Genomic DNA, 17,852 nt, shown 5'->3' on the forward strand with positions numbered 1-17,852 from the left:
CATTTTCATTAATTATATAAGCATTAATTTTAATGTTTATTTTCTGTGTTCATGAATTTTGTCCTCCATCACACTAACTTAAATATCCATAAATATGATGTGCTCTGTTGCGTTAAATAAATATAAATATGAATCAGAGCAACCAAGTTCAAAACCTGGTAAATATTGCTTTTATTCAGCATTGATTATAATTTACTGTTGAGAAAAACCTAAAAATTGTTGCCAATTGATCAAAAAAACATACATGAACACATCAGAGCAAAGCAGCTTTCTTCACGTTCCCCAAAAAATAGGCCTCAAATTTTAGCAGGAAAGCATTTGTGAAGTTCTTTTCATTTCTCTATTAAAATCCAGATGGTGGTCTGATTTATTGTGTTTAAATGAGTGACGTCAACACAGAAAAATGAATTTTGTTACATGTAATGTTTAAGATTACTGACAATAGTTCATTTGTTACATAGTGGTATGTAGGCAATGTGGGACTGTGTGAACATGTGTAAATCAAAATAATTCAAAGTGTTTCTACTGATTCATTAAGATCACATGGATACTCTATAAACTTGTATAGTAAATATAAATACACACAGATTAAATCTGTTGGTCAGTACAGCCAGGCGATACATTTAAGTAAACTCATAAAGGAGAATTTATTGCTACATTTCTTAAGGGCTGTGCCATATATTAGTGGTCTGCATGACCACAGCCTCAACCTCATCTGCTGGGCAAAATGCATTTTATGATTTATTGACATTGTCTGTAATAGCCTGTAATCTAACATTACATTTTGAATGTTTGTAGTGGTCTGCTGTGAGTATTTGCCAGGATTTTTTTGCTATAATCGTTGAACACAGTATTTTATGAGCCTGCATTGCTAATGTTAGCGCTACCAACTTTTCATTAAGGCTAGTGTTACTAACCTGGATAACTTAGGAACTCTTTTCTAGCTTATAATAAAGATGGAGCTTCAAGGCCCTTAAGTACACTGTATATAAAGGGGTGAGTTACCTCGTCTGGCAAATCCAGTTAAATCTGGTGTCTACAGTTTGTCATTTGAAATTTAAAGGAATTATTTGTTAATTTATTCAAATGTTAATTCTTAAAAAAAAGAATTTAAAATTCTGATTTTTGGCATTTTTTACTTTAAATTTTGTATTTTATTTTTTTTTTCCAATATGTTAAACTCAGCAAATAAATACAAACTGTGCACTAAAAGTTGCAAAAAAATGCCATATTTAAGTTTGTTTCCTGTAGAAGATGTGTTGATCTTTTTTTTACTTGGAAAATTAACAAAACATACAATTTGACCGCGGATGTTCAAACTTTTGCATATGACTGTATGTCAGAGGGCTCCAAAATGTATAGTTTTGGACCACAGCTATATACTCTGAAATTAACATTATTCGACTGTTTCTTTAGACAGACAGGCCTATATATGGTTAGGATAGCTATAGCTGTCCTGTCAACGTGGGAGCAAGCAGTTTACACTGTAAAAGATAGTATTGAATAAAATAACAGCAATTATTAATATGACAGTAGTTTTTATAGTTAGGATTACTGACATTTTTCCTGCATGGATATCTGTTTAAGCTCCATTGTGAAGTTTCAATGCTTTCCACTGCTTTGTTCATTCAGCTTACTATTCACTGTTAAACTGTGATGCAAAATATTCCAGTAACAGTGACCGTGTTCATGGTGTTGTGTTACAGCAGCTGTGGAACTTTGTTTGGGATGCTTGTGTGATGTTCTGTAGGTGATGTTCTGAAATGTGTTTCAGGAATAAAGATACAAGTAGAGATGAGTTCATCTTCTACTCCAAACGGCTGATGAGACTCCTCATCGAGAGAGCTCTCTCCTTCCTCCCATCTCAGGTGAGAAAGAGAGATAGTGAGAGAGATACTAACTGAGACATGGAAAAAGAGAAAGAGACCAAGTTATATCAAAATTGAATCAGTGCTGTGTATGGGTATGGTTTTGAGGCAGGCTTGTGTATGGAAACTATGGTTGCTTGTCCACCGCAGTGGAAAAACTCTGACAACCAGAAGTAGCATGAGATGCACTGAGGCATCTTTGGAACACACACTGCCAGGTGTCACAAGACACATAACTTCGCAGCATGCACTACCAGGCGTCACAGGATGACCTTTACACTTAAAAGACGACGTTGAAGCTCAGCAGCTCCTTGTGCTGACTATACTCAGCCTTTGATTTTGCTGTTTACACAGCGTTAGCAGTGAAGCAGCTTTTTCTTAGGTTCTCTGCCAGTGGACAGATGCTGTGCAGTAAATAATGAATGAGTCATCTTCTCCTTGTTAGGTCCGCATTGTCCAGACCCCTCAAGGTCAAGACTATGAAGGAAGGACTTTTTATGGCAAAAGGGTGAGTAGTGCTCTCTGATTGAAAAGACTTTGTTCCTGAATCAAATTCTAGTGCTCTGAAGCTCTTCTGAAGCTCTTTGATGGTTAATGGCAATAATCTGTGTTTCTGTGCTGATGGTTGAGCAGATCACGGGTGTGTCCATCCTCCGGGCGGGCGAAACCATGGAGCCCGCGCTTCGCGCCGTCTGCAAAGACGTCCGCATCGGCAAGATCCTCATTCAGACCAATCAGGACACAGGAGAGCCTGAGGTACCGCCCCTTTCTATATCTTCACCTTATTAGGAAAAAGAACAAGCTCTAGACATTGAATTTCTTCGCATATTTGTATGTGGTATCACTAGCTTTTTAGTAATTTTCCAAAAAACACAAAGTGATACTTTGCCTTGCTACATAACATTGACATAACCATGCCATGAAAATGTCATGGCAAATATGATGTTGTTGCTGTCGAAACAATATCTAACCCATATAGTAACTTTACAGGAGAAGATTTTGGACCATTTCTGTTGGTCCATTCATCATGAAGTTTTAACACAATGCAAAGGGTAACTGGAGTTTCAGGTTATGCAAAAATTGTCAAAAAAGTAGATACAAGGTTTTTGCATGACAGCAACAATATGCTGTAATGAGTTGTCATAACAGATTATGTCCAGTGATATAATAGTGTCATGTTACCATTACCAGACTTTATAACAAATAATAAAAATGTTTTACTGTCATTTTCTATGTGGTAAATACAGTCACAGTTCAATTCACAGCTCACAGTTTACAGTAATCACATTTAACGTAACGTCACTCATCACACAAATCTTTGAAACCTTATTTGGTTTTGTAAACACCTTTACCAGTGTTGCATTTGCATTTCTTGATAAATAGACCAAAAGTAATGATGCAAAATTACTTTGAATATAATTGCATTACATTCATTAATGTACATTTGGTAGCGCTTATTTCGGAGATTCCAAGTTTTGATATGACAGTGATGTTAAGAGTCATCTGTCGTGAGTTATTCATTATGTGCTGTAGTCACTCAGTCTAAGTAAAGACAGCTTTGCTTGTGTGGTATTATTTGACACAGTATCACAGTAACTAATTGCTGGCTAGTAAGTTGCATTTAAAACGAGACCATGTTTTTTTAATCAAGCTTTAAAATTGGCTTTTATTGTTTTACAAATTCACATTGTGGTGGGCAAATATGGAGACTGTCAGCTCTTTTAATTATGACACGTTTTCCTTTTGTCCAGCTGCACTACTTACGTCTGCCCAAAGACATCAGTGAGGACCATGTGATCTTGATGGACTGCACAGTGTCCACTGGAGCCGCTGCCATGATGGCAGTGCGAGTGTTACTGGTGAGGCGCACCATGACCTATAACACAGATAAAGAGTCTAGCTAAATATGAAGGCCGTTGAACTCAATGCTTCTAGCCTATAGTCATCTGTTGATTAGTTACATTAAACTGCTGTCTGCACACAGTTCTACTGACAATACTATTTTAAAAGCATGTACTTTATTGCAGTTATGTTCCATTAGCTTTGTATACATGATTTTACCATAATGAAGGGCTGTTGTTAGACATGTGAAGGCCTCAAATGTATTTTTTCTCTCATTAAAGATCAAAGCACAATATAGTAAAATACACCAATGTTTAATGAATAATTTTCTTTTATTTTAAACTATCATGATAAATCAGTGTAGGATTCTTCCAGCAATGTCATTTGTTAACAGTACAGACTGATTGTGATGCAACATAGTAATAATTTGGCATGTTAATACAGAATTCAGTTAATGTGTGCAGTTGTATGTGTGCATATTGAGTATTTCACAATAGCTTTGACAATAACCTCTTTTAAATTCATGCCTTATTCAGTCATGTATATGCTCTGAAATATATAAGGTGGTATAATGTGCTGTTGGAAATATGAAGTGACAGCACTTTGATAGCATGAAAAGAAAGTTCTCCAATGTATTTATATGTATTTTAAACATAAATACATATGATAACCTGTGTGTGGTGGGTCTTTGTGTACAGGACCATGATGTACAGGAGGACAAGATCCTGCTCGTGTCTCTGTTGATGGCTGAGATGGGGGTGCACTCGGTAGCCTATGCCTTCCCTCAGGTCAAAATCATCACCACCGCTGTCGACAAGGAGGTCAATGACCTTTTCCACATCATTCCAGGCATAGGTAAGCAGCTGGGGTTACAGTATCTAGGTTTCCCTCCTGCTGTTGAGTTAAATTCAAGAGAATAACTAAAATGCCACAAAATATTATGTAAACAATGCTGCATTTCCATCTGCTCTGTACAAGAGAATAAAACTCTCTATGGCGCATTCATAAAAACATGTCTAAGAAATTTGAAGCGAGTTTACAGATAAATCTTTAACATTGAGCAGTTGTTAATTATGATAAATTATTGCTGTTTTGTGTAATTTTATGGCTTCATTTTACATCGTATAGCATGGAGACAAAACACACAGGCAAATAATAACTGAATATTACCATTGTTTTTTTTGGTTTTTTTTTGAGAAGGTAAAGGCAAACTGGTACTTACTGCCTTCTGTCATGTTTCATAGCCCCCAACTGAAAAAGAAAACACCTGACTAGTCATAGGATGTTTTTATTTGCATTTGCATTTGGCAACAGTGTTTCCATATTAATTTATCTAATTTCTTTCTTGTCAGCAAAAAAAAGAATCCACCTCAAGAATGTGTACAAGCTTTTATGCTAAACTTGACAATTTTATTTGCTATTTGCCATTTCTGTCGAGTCTTTTTTGTTCAATATGTCAAAATACACATAAGAATATGTGGATGGAAATCCAGCTAATGATAAACAGACACATACATATGGGCCATAGAATACATTTGAGTATTACGGCACTGTTTTGTCAGCAGAAGAAAGCTTGAATTGACGGTGCGTTTGCTCCAAACTTCAGTGTTACATACGGTATTGTGCAAAAGGCACCTAAGCGCATTGTTTAAAACCATTCATCTTGACAATCAGTGCCTTTTACATGTGAAAACACCATATATCATTAGAATTAATGTAAATAAACAGAAATGCATTTCTGAATTTCTAACTTTGAAAGAAAGTAGTTGATATCTTGTGAGTTAGTTTGAAGAACAAAGTTCCAGATTTCTCCTTGAATTTCTTCTTGACATATTGAAGCATTTACTAGCCAAAACAGGTGTGGAATGGTAACTACACATAATACTGGGCTGCCCTTAGAAGATGTTTGGAAAGGGTTAAATATACACATTGCCATACGTATAATCACCACTTAATATGTTAGTGTTATCTGTATTTATTATAATATTTGTGTTTTTTTGATTGTGTTTTTCAAATAAACACTTACTGCCCAGATAAACAGCTGTTTAAGTCTAATCTTCTCTGTTGCCTAAAACATTTGCACAGTAAGTTTTAAAATTTTTTTTAAAAAGCTGTTTTAAAAAAACTACTTTAAAAAAAGGAATTCATAATGGCAGAAAAACAAGATGTACTTGTGACAAAGTTAAGAAACACTGAAATTTGTACTGTATTAATGTATGTATTAACATAAAAAGCCAAAACTAGTCTTATTGCTGTAAATAGCTTAGATGTTATTTAGAATAACAAAAAAAAATGTGGCTATTTTGATAAAAACACTTTTATTGGCCGTTCAGAGTTTTTCTGAAGAGGCTGCTAGATGATGCTACGTTGCTTGACTTTGATGTTCTAAGATTTAAGCGCTGACATTTTGCTAAATAAAACCTTATGAATGTGTCTGTCCTCTCTCTGAAGGAAATTTCGGGGATAGGTACTTCGGCACGGATGCACCGCCCGACTGGAGTGATGAAGACATGGATGAGCCCAGCTACTGAGCTGCTCGTTTTAATCGAGTATTCTGGACATGTCAGGCCAAAGCTTCTGCTTAGCTCTGAAGCCCAACCATCAGTGACCCTGAGCCTGCTGCTGAACTCCTGACCACTGTGGACTGGACTGGAGCTCTCTCAAATGCACTACAGGCCTAATGGGTCTGAGTATCAAAATATGGAGATGTGACCCAGATGAACTCTGATCTTTTTCATATTGTTGTCTGAAAAAATGCATTTATGAATATGTCATATTTTGTGAAGTTTACTTTAGAAGTTAAGACGGTTTTGTGTTGTAAAGTCTGTTGTTTTCTGTGTTTGATTGTTTCAGTTCTGTTTATCTAAATAATGTGCCTTAAGTGTTTGCCACCACTGAAGACTTTTTAGCTGATTTAGTGTGTAGTTTATCTTGTCAATGACACAACTGAATGTGAATTGTGTGTTTTGGTAGATACTGCGTCACTTTTATGCTGCAGATGTTTTTGTTTTGTTTTTGCAGAAATCAACTTTTCTGTAAGTGTATATGAAACAAGTCAGCCTTAGAGCTTTGCGTTTCTGCACATAGAAAGTGCATTCTTTGAAGGACCACTTCGTCGGAAAATATGCGTGGGCGTTGTTTGTTTAACTACTTGGTTTCCCCCCTGCTTTACCTGCAAAGAGCTGCTGACCAAACCATGACTCTTAACGCTTGAGTGATTGTGATCATTTCAGAACAATGAAGCAAACATGTGGCCTACAAAACAGGCAACTGCTTCAGTGCTTTATCTGCATCTACCAATCAGCCTCAGATGAAAATCCACTGATGGCCTGGCCTCATAGTGCAGAAAATGGAACGTTTTCATTTTATATTGCGGTGAGAACTTCGTGGAGGGTTCTTATGCAGGTCAGGAAAGTGTGGAAGATGATTTTCCATGGAAGAATAATGCTGAGGATGTGAAATTTGCCTGCGATAAGAAAATGTAATTTAATCAATTTTGTTGGGTCAGTAAAATATAGAAATTGTTTTTAAACTCCTGTACAACATCATACGAAACATACTTTTGGTATAGATCTGGCATTAAAATGTCAAAATTATTGATATTAGTTACTCAACACTCCAGAAAAGCCAGATGAGACTGTACATAGAATGTATATGGTCTTTTCATTGTGTTTTGCTTGATTCCCTTAATGGTTTTCAAAGCAAAGCTGTCAAAACTTAATTCGATCTCTTTGATCTTCCATGGCAATGTCATGTCTAAAACAGTATTAGAATTCTACAGGAACAGCTATGTGAAATCTCTGTACAGATCAAAAATTTGTCCAAATTGTCTGTTTTGCCTAAGATTAGTCATTGTGGGTTAAAAGTGAGCTTAATGCTATCTATTAACCTGTAACGTTATGATTAAAAGACGTACTTGATCCAGTGTTGCCCACCAACCGCCACACATTTTTCCCTCCAACCAAAGTTAACCGGATGGCATCGCAAGCATCATATGGTCTGTGCACTGCTGCCTTTTCCATATATGGCACAAATGGGTTTGAATAGCATTTGCGTGTCAACAAGCTACGATAAACTGGGGCAAATTGAAGTTTGCTCTAAAATTTAACCCAGAAGTCAACTAGCACTCTACTTTGAATGTGTTGCAAACTGATGTTTGTGCATTGTCTTACCTATTAGAGCTTTGGAGTAATGAGTAATACAATCTCATTTGCAAATATCTTAATGATTTAGTGTTTTGCTTTCTGTTATTGTTTCTTACACAGTAGTACCGAGCTGATATTTTTGGTGAAATGGCAGTTTTCCACGTCAGAAACAAATGTACATTTGCTCCGTACAGCACTGATTATAGATCCAAAAAAGGTGATGATAATCACCTGACCTACTGTAGATCTCATAAAGAAACTAAGAACACACACAATGTCCTTTAGGCCATTTCAGATTGTGTTTCTCATCTACAATATCAACACAAAATAAAAACTGAAACGGATCCAATACAAATACTCCCATCACTGTAGAAATTTAGATTGAACTGTTCACAGTTTTTGAAGATATTTATACAAAGGTCTTTCTTGAATGTATCCAAACTGATGTGTACTGAATGTATTTAAACTGCTGTTTCAAACTGAGATAGATACCTTGTGGTATGCTGTATTTTTTTATTATTATTTAAATTTTATCCTGTTTGCATGGGCTTTTCATTTAAAAGTGCAATATTTAAAAACACTGCTGTTGTCTGCTGCTTCATTCTGTGATGAGATTTAACTTTATTTGCACCGAGACCTGATATAATCAAGATTAAACTTAACCAAAGGAACAGAACATTCAAACATAAGCACTGGACACTACATACCTGCTAATATAAAAAGTGTGGTTTTCACTTTTGCATGTAAAAGTGCCACACCGATGTGCACGTTTTTTTCGTAGTCATGGCACATGACGTATTTCTCACCTATCTTTGTTTTAAAAATACATAATGCAGTGGATAGTGCGTCAAGTCATTCATGGTTCAAATACACAGGAAGGATACTGTGGTTGTCCTCTTCACATGGAAACTAACCTCGCTATCTTTCATCAGTTTCCATAATTAAACTCACTCTAGACTAACCAAAACCTGAACGCGATCATGTGTCTAAAAATTAAGGCCTTTTTATTACAAAAGATCAGCCGAGGGTGTGTGTTTAGTACACTGTGAAAAGGGGTACCGTAATGGTGCAATGTAAATGTGCCCTCAACGGTAAAACAGTGCTCTTCAGGTCCAACTGTGAATCTTAAATGAGTTGTAAAGGTACATTACATTTACTTTGTTAGGGAAAAGGTGCATATTTGTACCTATTCATAACTTTTAAGCAGAAAAGTACAAGGAACCTTAGAGTCAGGACAGTGTAAAAAATAACTACAATATAATATGGCACAATTATGTTCTGTAACTAAAGGCACTGAAGAGAGGGTAGCAAAATGACAGTGGAGGGCAATTGTAAGCATCTCTCCTGCATGGCAAAAGTAGTAAATTTGCCAAAAAATTGAGTTTGGGCCTGTCCGGGAAGTATTTAGACACATACAGGACGTGAAACCTGGTAGAAGCCAACAAAGCCATATGTGGAAGATCAAATATTTCATCTAAACCTCAATTTCTTTGCTCCTCCTTTAAAACGTGAAATTTATGAATGTGGTGCCAAGAACCAGACAGATCACTTTCTCCTGTATGCATGAAGTTCCTGGTCAAAATGCTTTCAAAGTCCCCCAAAGGTGGGATCTTCTCCATTTCACTTTTTCTCAGAACAAACATTCAAAGCTTTCAAATATGAAAATGCTGCCATGAATGAGGCGCATTCTTGTGGCCCTCAATATTAAGATGTCATGGAAAGTTTACCACAAGCTAGCTCATAGTGACAAACAGGAAGGAGGCGCTTGTTCGTATGTAGCAGCGTTCACATCCCCAGTAGCAGTGCAGGGCCCAACAGGTCACAGAGTGGCGGTGTGTGAGCAAGTGTGTGCATGTGTGTGTATGGTCTGCAGTCCAAAAAGAGATCTGTGGGCAAGCGGCTTCTCAAAACTCTCTCTCTCTCTTAGTCTTTCTCTTCTCTTTCTCTCTCACTGCAGACTGATGAAGAATGCATGTCTCAGTGTTCTTCATAAGTGAAAGGTGAGTGCCTTAAGACTTCTGTAATAACTCTCCTTTCCAGGAGTTAAACAGTAGTAATATGTGTGTTTGTGTGAGGATAAAGCATTTTTTCAATCTCTTTACATAAAGGGAGGGGAGGCAAAGGTTACAGGTTTTATGTTCACACTAATGCCGGTTGTGTCTTGAATTATTTTATGGCTGTCTAGGAGTGCTAAGTCTTTGGCACTGAGTGTAATGGCTGCTCGTGAGGTGTGCTCTCCCTGCATCATAGATGGTGAATAATTCATATGTAGAGAAATTCGTGAACATTATCTAGAATATAAAGAGAATTGCCATGCAGGTGATTTATGGTCCATCTGAAGATGGAGACACAAATGTTCCAATGCAAAACCCAGAGATAGATGGTGGGGGAAGATGAAAGCTTTGGGGCTTTATAGTTCTATGATGCCACGAGGCCATTAAGCTCGGGCTGAGCCGGGCTAATTGTCTTTGAGTGGTTCTAATACAATAATGGATACCCCCATTTGGAGATATAGCTTTTCTCCAGAATGATCAGCAGATAGCACAGCCTATGGAGTAGCCACTTTTACTGTTCTTCTGTCCACACTGGTGGAGCTGGGTTCACCTGTGCCTTTGAACATTGTCTGACAGTTGGAAAGGCATGATATAGAACAATGAGCTTAACAAAGCTTGTTTTGCTTTGTTTCAATAGGGTGTGTCCTTTTTATGATACTAACCTAAGGATGAAATGCTTTAGTATATGAATGTAAAGACAGTATGGAAACGCACACAAGTCTTTGTAGGCATATCGGCATTCCCACCATATACAGTGAAATCATAAAGTATATTTATTGCTGGTTCAGATTCACTGTGAATTCAAATGTGGAATATTCTGAACATTTTTTAAAGAGGTTTGAATTTACATTATTTACATACGTTTACATCAAGATTGACATTATTATTACATACATGATGTGAGTATTACTGTTTTATATAATATTCAAAGGTATTCTCATATATATATATATTATGAGAATATATGAGATATATATATATATATATATATATATATGTTTCACAAACAATGAAAATTTAATGATATAAGTGCTCCAAAAGTGCTTGGAATAAAATCTCTTTATTAACTTAACCATTAAAATTGAAGAATTAAAATTGCCTTTTTTTCTTTTGGACAGACGAGATTCTTGTTAACACGACGTGGTGTTACGTTACATATACGATTATTGCTGATCTTCATATTTAAACAAAATGACAATGTCTCAGAAACCAGGCACATTTTAATAGATATCTGTCCAGTGGAAGCATGTGGTTATTAGGGTCATTTATTTTGCTAGGAATAACTCTGTGGCTTTATTTAAATAGGTCATGACACATTTCCCGCCAATATCCAAGTTATATAGATGGCTTCCCCTCCACTTTGTGATTGTTACAAAATCAATGAGACATAACTATTAATAACAACTACTTGTAATGGACTGCATTATGAGAGCATGAATATGGCTGCTTTTTCACAGGCAACGGTCTGGATCAGTATTAACGCTTGGTTGGAACTGGTGAATGTCCAGGGCGCACCTTGTGGTCATCTCTGAGCAGCGCTTTCGAGGACTGTCCAACCTGAGAATGCTGAATTTTGGGTCAATCTCAGGTTCGTCAGCCCATGAAAAGCTGTCTCCATCAAATCGTAGCGTGAAGAGGCAGCTAACAAGGCAGCTTAAAGCATGATGGCTTTTTAGAGCAAAACTTAAGCTTGAGAAGCATGAACAATGGATTTCAGAAGGGTTACACTATTTTGTGGCTTATGAGATACACATAATTCATTTAGCATATACAAAGCTTGTTGTTTTTTGTTTTGTTCTTGGTTTAACATTGAGCATTAATAGAGCATTTAAATGTAAATTTATACAATTGATTGATATAAATGATGGTATAAATGTAGAAAGCTGTTCTTTATCTCTTTATAATAAAGAGCACATTTTCTTTGGGTGTTAACATCTCTTATACATATCATGCCTTTGTTGCTGTCACTTGCTATTTTAATGTTTAACCTACTGATTATGCTGTAACTTCCTTCATATTACTCATATCCATTATGCTTATGTTCTACATGTTAATTAATGTACTGCTGATGAAAGGTTTTTGTGGCTAAAATATTAAAATATTACAATTCAATTATTGTGAGATAACTTTGTAGGCAGTTGTAATGATGTACAACTGGCTATGTGACGGTTGACTGTATTAACAGTGTTTTATATCCCTTTCACATGGTACAATATCAGTAAAATAAAGCATGAAAATATCAAAAAAGTATGTATGCATTCTTCTGAAATAACTTCAGGTCAAACCGCTTCCTGATCCACCATATTAACAGGTGAAGTGTCAGACATCTTGAGGTTCTAGCAGCCATGTTTGTGGATATTGATACGTTACCTTTGAAAAATGCTTGTTTCCTAATTTTGGTGCAAAAACATAACAGAAAAGTTCTTCTAGTTTTCCAATAAGAGTGAACACAATACTATACTTATAAATGTGATTTTCCACAAGAACAAACTGAAGAACTCCAAAGGTTCCAATCACGGCACACATCTGTGAATATAGATCTCGAGCACATTTTAGTTTGTAGAGAAGCAAATCAAATGCACTCAAGTAAATCTGTACACAAAATGCATCTGCTTCACTGGAACATTTAGACCAATGTAAAGGTTACTGCAGTTTGCACAGCTAGAAAAACTGGAACACTAACTCTAAAATTGATGGCTTTGCATGATTGGTATTTCTTTTGAAACTCTGGGCCAACAAAATATGATTCATACGTGTTACATTTGTCATACTAGATCATGTTCTTTTGTTATGGACCACAGTCAGGAAAAGCCGAAATAAGCGCTCAGCCTCTTGCGGAGTGAAATGTGAGTTCACAATCAGAGACCACACTGAACGTAAAGTTATGTGTGCTTAATAGAGGTGTTATTTGAATGCCTTTATTGTTGTGCTATTAAATACTCACCTGCAAGCCACAGTGAGTCCTGACTGATGTTTGACTAAACAGTGGAAAAAAGGTTAACATTGGAAGTGCTATTAAAACATTCTGGGAAAAATGTCTTGCTTTGCAGAGCTAGAAAGAGTTTTGAGAATTTTCATCTGTGTACATTTTTCCCCTTTTTTTGACAATGTGTCATTTTTGTTAGTTATTCCTGATTGCAATTACTGAATTTATGTTTGTTTGCCTTTTTTGGAAATGCCAATTCAGCTGTTCTCAATGGTGCAGAGCAGTTCTACCTGTACAGTTTTGAGTCCAGTTCAACCCTCAGTTCTTGGATGCTGTACAAATGAAACACAACCAAACACATTCATAAGAAAAAATCAGCATAATTTTTGGTAAAGTTGCAATTAAGTTGAATTTTCTGCACTTTCAGGCTTTGTTAACCCCAGAGCACGTATCACAGGTTTTCATGATGGTCCTACAATGGCTCAAATGCTATCTTTCAGCATTTGATACAAATCCTATATGAACACAGCTTGATCTGAGAGACTGTAATCAAGTATTGCATATCCGGTGACACTATCTGGTTGGAACAAAGCCAAACGCGTACAGCCCCTGCCTGCGTGGGTTGAATTTATTCTGTTGGCAGCAGACAGTTGCTCTGTGAGTGAAAATGTTAGTCACTGTTGAAGATCACCACTAGAGGGACCAGTGTCCATGTGAATGGGCCATGAGCTGTTTATTAAACACTTCGGTTTGACTGGGGTCAGACTGGAACAGCCAATAAAACATGCAGAGACTGTTTTACATATTACTCTGGAGAAAATCAAAACTCAACATATTGTATTTGATAGAGCTTTATTGAACACTGGCTCGATAAAAACCTGTGCAGTTTCTTGGTGTACACTACAGGCCAAAAGTGTAGAAGCAAGAACAACTTTGTAAAAATAAACATGAAAAATGTAGAATTGACAGTAGTATATTTATCATCACAGAACCAAATGACTGAATGTCTGACTTCATGGCTGCAGTGATAGCGTACAAGTGACTGATTAAGAATTACTTGTACACTATTGCTGTTAATTTGTTTTGCTCCAGGTGATTATCAGAGTTTTATTGCAGGCCTAATCATATTAACAATCACATTATCACATTCAGATACTCCTGAAGGCTTGATTAACTGGTGAGGTGAATAATCAAAAAGTGGTCAACATAAGTGACCGTTACCAACAAAGTGTATCCGAAGACTTTTTCCATATGGATAAAATCACCTACAAGCAAACCAACAGAATGTTCTGGAAAACTACAAAACTAGATGGACGGATGGACGGACGGACAGACAGACAGATAGATAGATAGATAGATCAGCGTTCATCTGTACAATGATGTTGCATTGGCAGCAGTTCGAAAAGATGCGGTGGCGCTTCACAGGTCTCAGAGGAAGCCTGTGCTACCTTTCACCCTCCTAGCGCTGGTGGTATTGTGTGAATGGGGAGTCTTACCTAGTGAGTGGTATTGGATACGTCTAAATTGGGGAGAAAATTGGGGAAAAAAGTCAGAAAGCAAACCACACATCCCACACAAAAAAATACAATTATGATTAACATCCAGGCCGACAGACAATCTCTTAAAAATTAAAGTTCCAAAACAGCTCTTGGCTTGGACATACAGTTCTACATTTCTAGAAAGAATCATTAATTGGTATAGATCATTTACATTATATAGAAATTCTTTAACTTTAAAAAGATTTTTCACACTCACAAATCTCTTTTACAAAAACCATTCTTAAAGAAATCATCCATTAAAAGGTTCTTTAGGGAGCCAAAAGTGTTTCGTCTAAGACATTCCTCCACATAACCCTATATTTTTAATATAGCCTTTATATATAACCATTTTTAAGAGTGTCGCTCTCAACCTAGCAGGCTCCTCTAACACCATTCAGAGTTTTGGATGAGATTCATTGTAAAACTGTCGCAACATACAAAGTAAAGATGTATGTTTCCTGTATGTCTTACAAGCTTCAGATGTCAGTTTTAAGAGTAGTAACCTATTTGACTAAGTAGTTTGAAGCTGCCCTAACAATGGAAGGCTGTGCTTTTAATCCAATTTTTTTGCACTGAGAAATTCATTTTAAACAAGCAACAGTGTTGTTAGTAATAATAAAATCATGCAATCTGCAATAAAGAAAATTATATTCTAACATTGCCCTTCAGATAACCTAATGCTAACACTGGAGCTAGTTAGAACAATGTTAGATGGTGAGGAGGACTTGTTGACTTTGACACAAGGTCTTTTTGCAAACCTTCATGAAACAATACAAAGAAGGGCATGTGTACGAGTGTGTTAACATTCATCTTTACACACAATGTTTTAATCATAAATGAGAGCACTGTAGAGTCCTGTCAGTAGCTAAATTAGGAAAAAACTAACTAGCTGGCTAAATGAGCTTAACACTTTTCTGTAATGTCATCTATTGTTAGATATCATAATCAAAAGATTTTAGCAAATACAGAAACCCAGCTAAAGTTTAGCTTAGAGCCAGTATAATTCCACCATATTATAATTTGACACTGAGCTGTGAGTGAGGTCTTCCACAAAAATTAATCGAAAACAAGAATGAAACATTACCACCCTCCAGATGATCAGGAGCATCATACATTCCTCAGTAACACCTTTTCTCCATTTCTTAGTCTAACAATTCTGACTAATTTACTGTCGTTTTCATGGCAGGTTTGTTTTGAGGTGTGTCCTGTCTAGTTTTTCCTTGCTTGATAAAGGAAGGAACTTTTAGAGATGACTGGTGATTGACGGAGAGTCATGTCAAGCATAATTTTGCAAATGGTCAACAGATCATTCTCACATTCTCACAGTGTTCGTTAATGCGAAAGATTAAACAGTAAGCAACTTTCAGTTGCTTTGTAAACAACGGCTGAAACTACTTACCAGAATAAATGTTGCTCTCCTAAATGCACCAACAACTCAACCATACAGACTTACCTGTTTCCACTCACTCAAGTTGAAAAATGTTCAACTTCAGCTGAAAATCTCTGCTGGTCATGTGTCACTTTTCATGAGGTTACCAATCAAAAAAAGAGTAAAACTGAGCCTAGGAGCCAATGCAGGCCATACAGTACAGTACACTAAGAAGGTTTTGGTCACATTTGTGATTAAAATGCTGAACTTGAAGATCTATATTAATTAACTGGCACATGTACCATTCTGGAGATCACAGAAGTTTGCTGAACAACCTTACCACCATAGCTTAAAACAAGTTACTCTCACACTGAACACATAAGTACACGAATGCAAATGAAAAGTCCTTCTGTACAAACTCAACGCGCGTTCTTACATTACTGCAGCGGTTACAACACCCAGTCCTCAAGGGGACGATAGAGGACAAATCAGAACAGCACTGTCATTCCAACAAACTGAACAGCTAAATATGTGGATGATGCATGAGTGTGAGCTGCACGATGTATCATCAAGTAAAGCAGTTCACACCTTTGCAATGCCGCTGGGCAGTTATTTCCAGCCATACAAGGCCAGACTCCTTTCTCTTTGAATGAGGAGAGACCAAAACACTCGAAACTGAAGGTCAGATTATCGTTTCAAAACATATTTAAAATCACTGATAAAATCTGACAAAAATCTCATAAATAGTTTGTTTCGTTTGGCTCAGTAAAGCGCGAATACATGTTTTTTTCAGGTTGTTCTGGCTACTGCGCTTGCGCACAACTGCACAACTTTCACCACTCACAGCATAACCAGCAAGCTGATTGGCTCCTTCCTGAAGGGTGGGGTGTTCTCTGCAAAGAGATGTTGAACGTTACGAGCTTTCCCATCATATTTCAAGCAGTGACCGGTCTCTACCTTTATAACGTCTCTGGAAAGGTTTGTTAGCCTTATAACAAGTGTAACAAGAAAACGGCACTTCAGTTTTAAAAGGCAGTTTTCTTTACATCTTATTGACAAAATTATGCAAAATGTTTTCAAAAATTGGTGAAATTTCCCTTTGTTGAAAAAAATAATGGAATTGATTGCCTTGGTTGATCAACCTTTCTGTTACAGAGGATACTGGATTCCGTTGCATGTACTATAGCCACTTATTGTAATAATTTTAGTTTATTTTATGCATTTCATATTTTTATTTATTTTTATTCATATCATCTTTTATATTTGGCCAGTGTCCTGAATATCAGTTTTGGTTTCGGTCTTTTGAAACTTAAGAGGTCATTTCATGCACTTCTCATTTGCTAACATATATGGAGCTGAAACTGAAGAATACAATTTGGGACTCGCTAGTAGGTTAGGCTAATAGTTTTCGAGTAAGACAAGGAAATCCTTTAAATGTGGAGTACCTGAGGTTTGTGAATCCATATTGTGTACACAACACACACACACACAAATACACAGATGCAGAGGCTCACACAAAACACTGCTGCAAACAGAAGCCAGATAAAAGGTGACAGTGTTATTCTGACCTGATGGAGAATGATCTGGTTGACCTTTTTGACCTGTACCAGAGCTCACCAAGGAAATGATATCATATGTGTGTGTGTGTAGCAAACATGCACATCCTTCCTTCTTTTGTGCAAATGTCAGAGACCAATCTTAATTTCTTTAATTCCCAGTTAAATTGGCTATTAAGTACAAGTTCTTCATTTTCCATCAAAAAACATTTTTATGTAACACAAAATGACACAAAAAAGCCTCAACAATTATATTTTCTTTGCCTTTATTACAGCTTCCATTCTTTTCGGGAGGCTCGCTTTCAGTGTTTCAAAGAAATCTGCAGGGATATTTCTACACAACTCCAAAGTTCAGTAATAGAAGTTTAGCAGAAGCACTTTCTGCTTCTCATGATCCAATTAATTCCAAACACATTCAGTGATGTTGAGGTCTGGACAGCCAGTCCAACACTAATACAATCCATTGAAATTGTATTTTCTAAGTTGTATTCACTCCACACACCCCGTCTCATCTCCAGGCTTTTTATTTTATTGTTCTGTTTTAAAACATTAGA

General features: G+C 36.5%; 1 protein-coding gene and 1 long non-coding RNA gene across 7 annotated transcripts in view; both read left to right on the plus strand.

The window, feature by feature from the left end:
- uckl1b (uridine-cytidine kinase 1-like 1b) overlaps positions 1 to 8,062 on the plus strand; it is a 37,258-nt gene extending 29,196 nt beyond the window's left edge. For 5 of the 6 annotated variants that reach the window (XM_036592303.1, XM_036592301.1, XM_036592304.1 and 2 more), the window contains exons 10-15: positions 1,775 to 1,868; positions 2,314 to 2,376; positions 2,502 to 2,624; positions 3,620 to 3,727; positions 4,409 to 4,565; positions 6,162 to 6,692. In XM_036592303.1, coding sequence (XP_036448196.1) covers positions 1,775 to 1,868; positions 2,314 to 2,376; positions 2,502 to 2,624; positions 3,620 to 3,727; positions 4,409 to 4,565; positions 6,162 to 6,241 — 625 coding nt within the window. In that variant the 3' untranslated portion in view covers positions 6,242 to 6,692. Of the gene's footprint in view, positions 1 to 1,774; positions 1,869 to 2,313; positions 2,377 to 2,501; positions 2,625 to 3,619; positions 3,728 to 4,408; positions 4,566 to 6,161 lie in introns of all 6 variants that reach the window. The other variant, XM_036592300.1, reaches the window with a different exon arrangement.
- A 1,611-nt stretch (positions 8,063 to 9,673) lies between these two features.
- On the plus strand, positions 9,674 to 12,156 carry LOC118822653. Its single transcript, XR_005008461.1, has 2 exons — positions 9,674 to 9,855; positions 11,367 to 12,156. It is a non-coding gene; the product is annotated as an uncharacterized LOC118822653 (long non-coding RNA).
- Positions 12,157 to 17,852: the final 5,696 nt, after the last annotated feature.

This window comes from Colossoma macropomum, unplaced genomic scaffold, assembly GCF_904425465.1.
Source record: "Colossoma macropomum unplaced genomic scaffold, Colossoma_macropomum, whole genome shotgun sequence".
Taxonomy (NCBI): domain Eukaryota; kingdom Metazoa; phylum Chordata; class Actinopteri; order Characiformes; family Serrasalmidae; genus Colossoma; species Colossoma macropomum.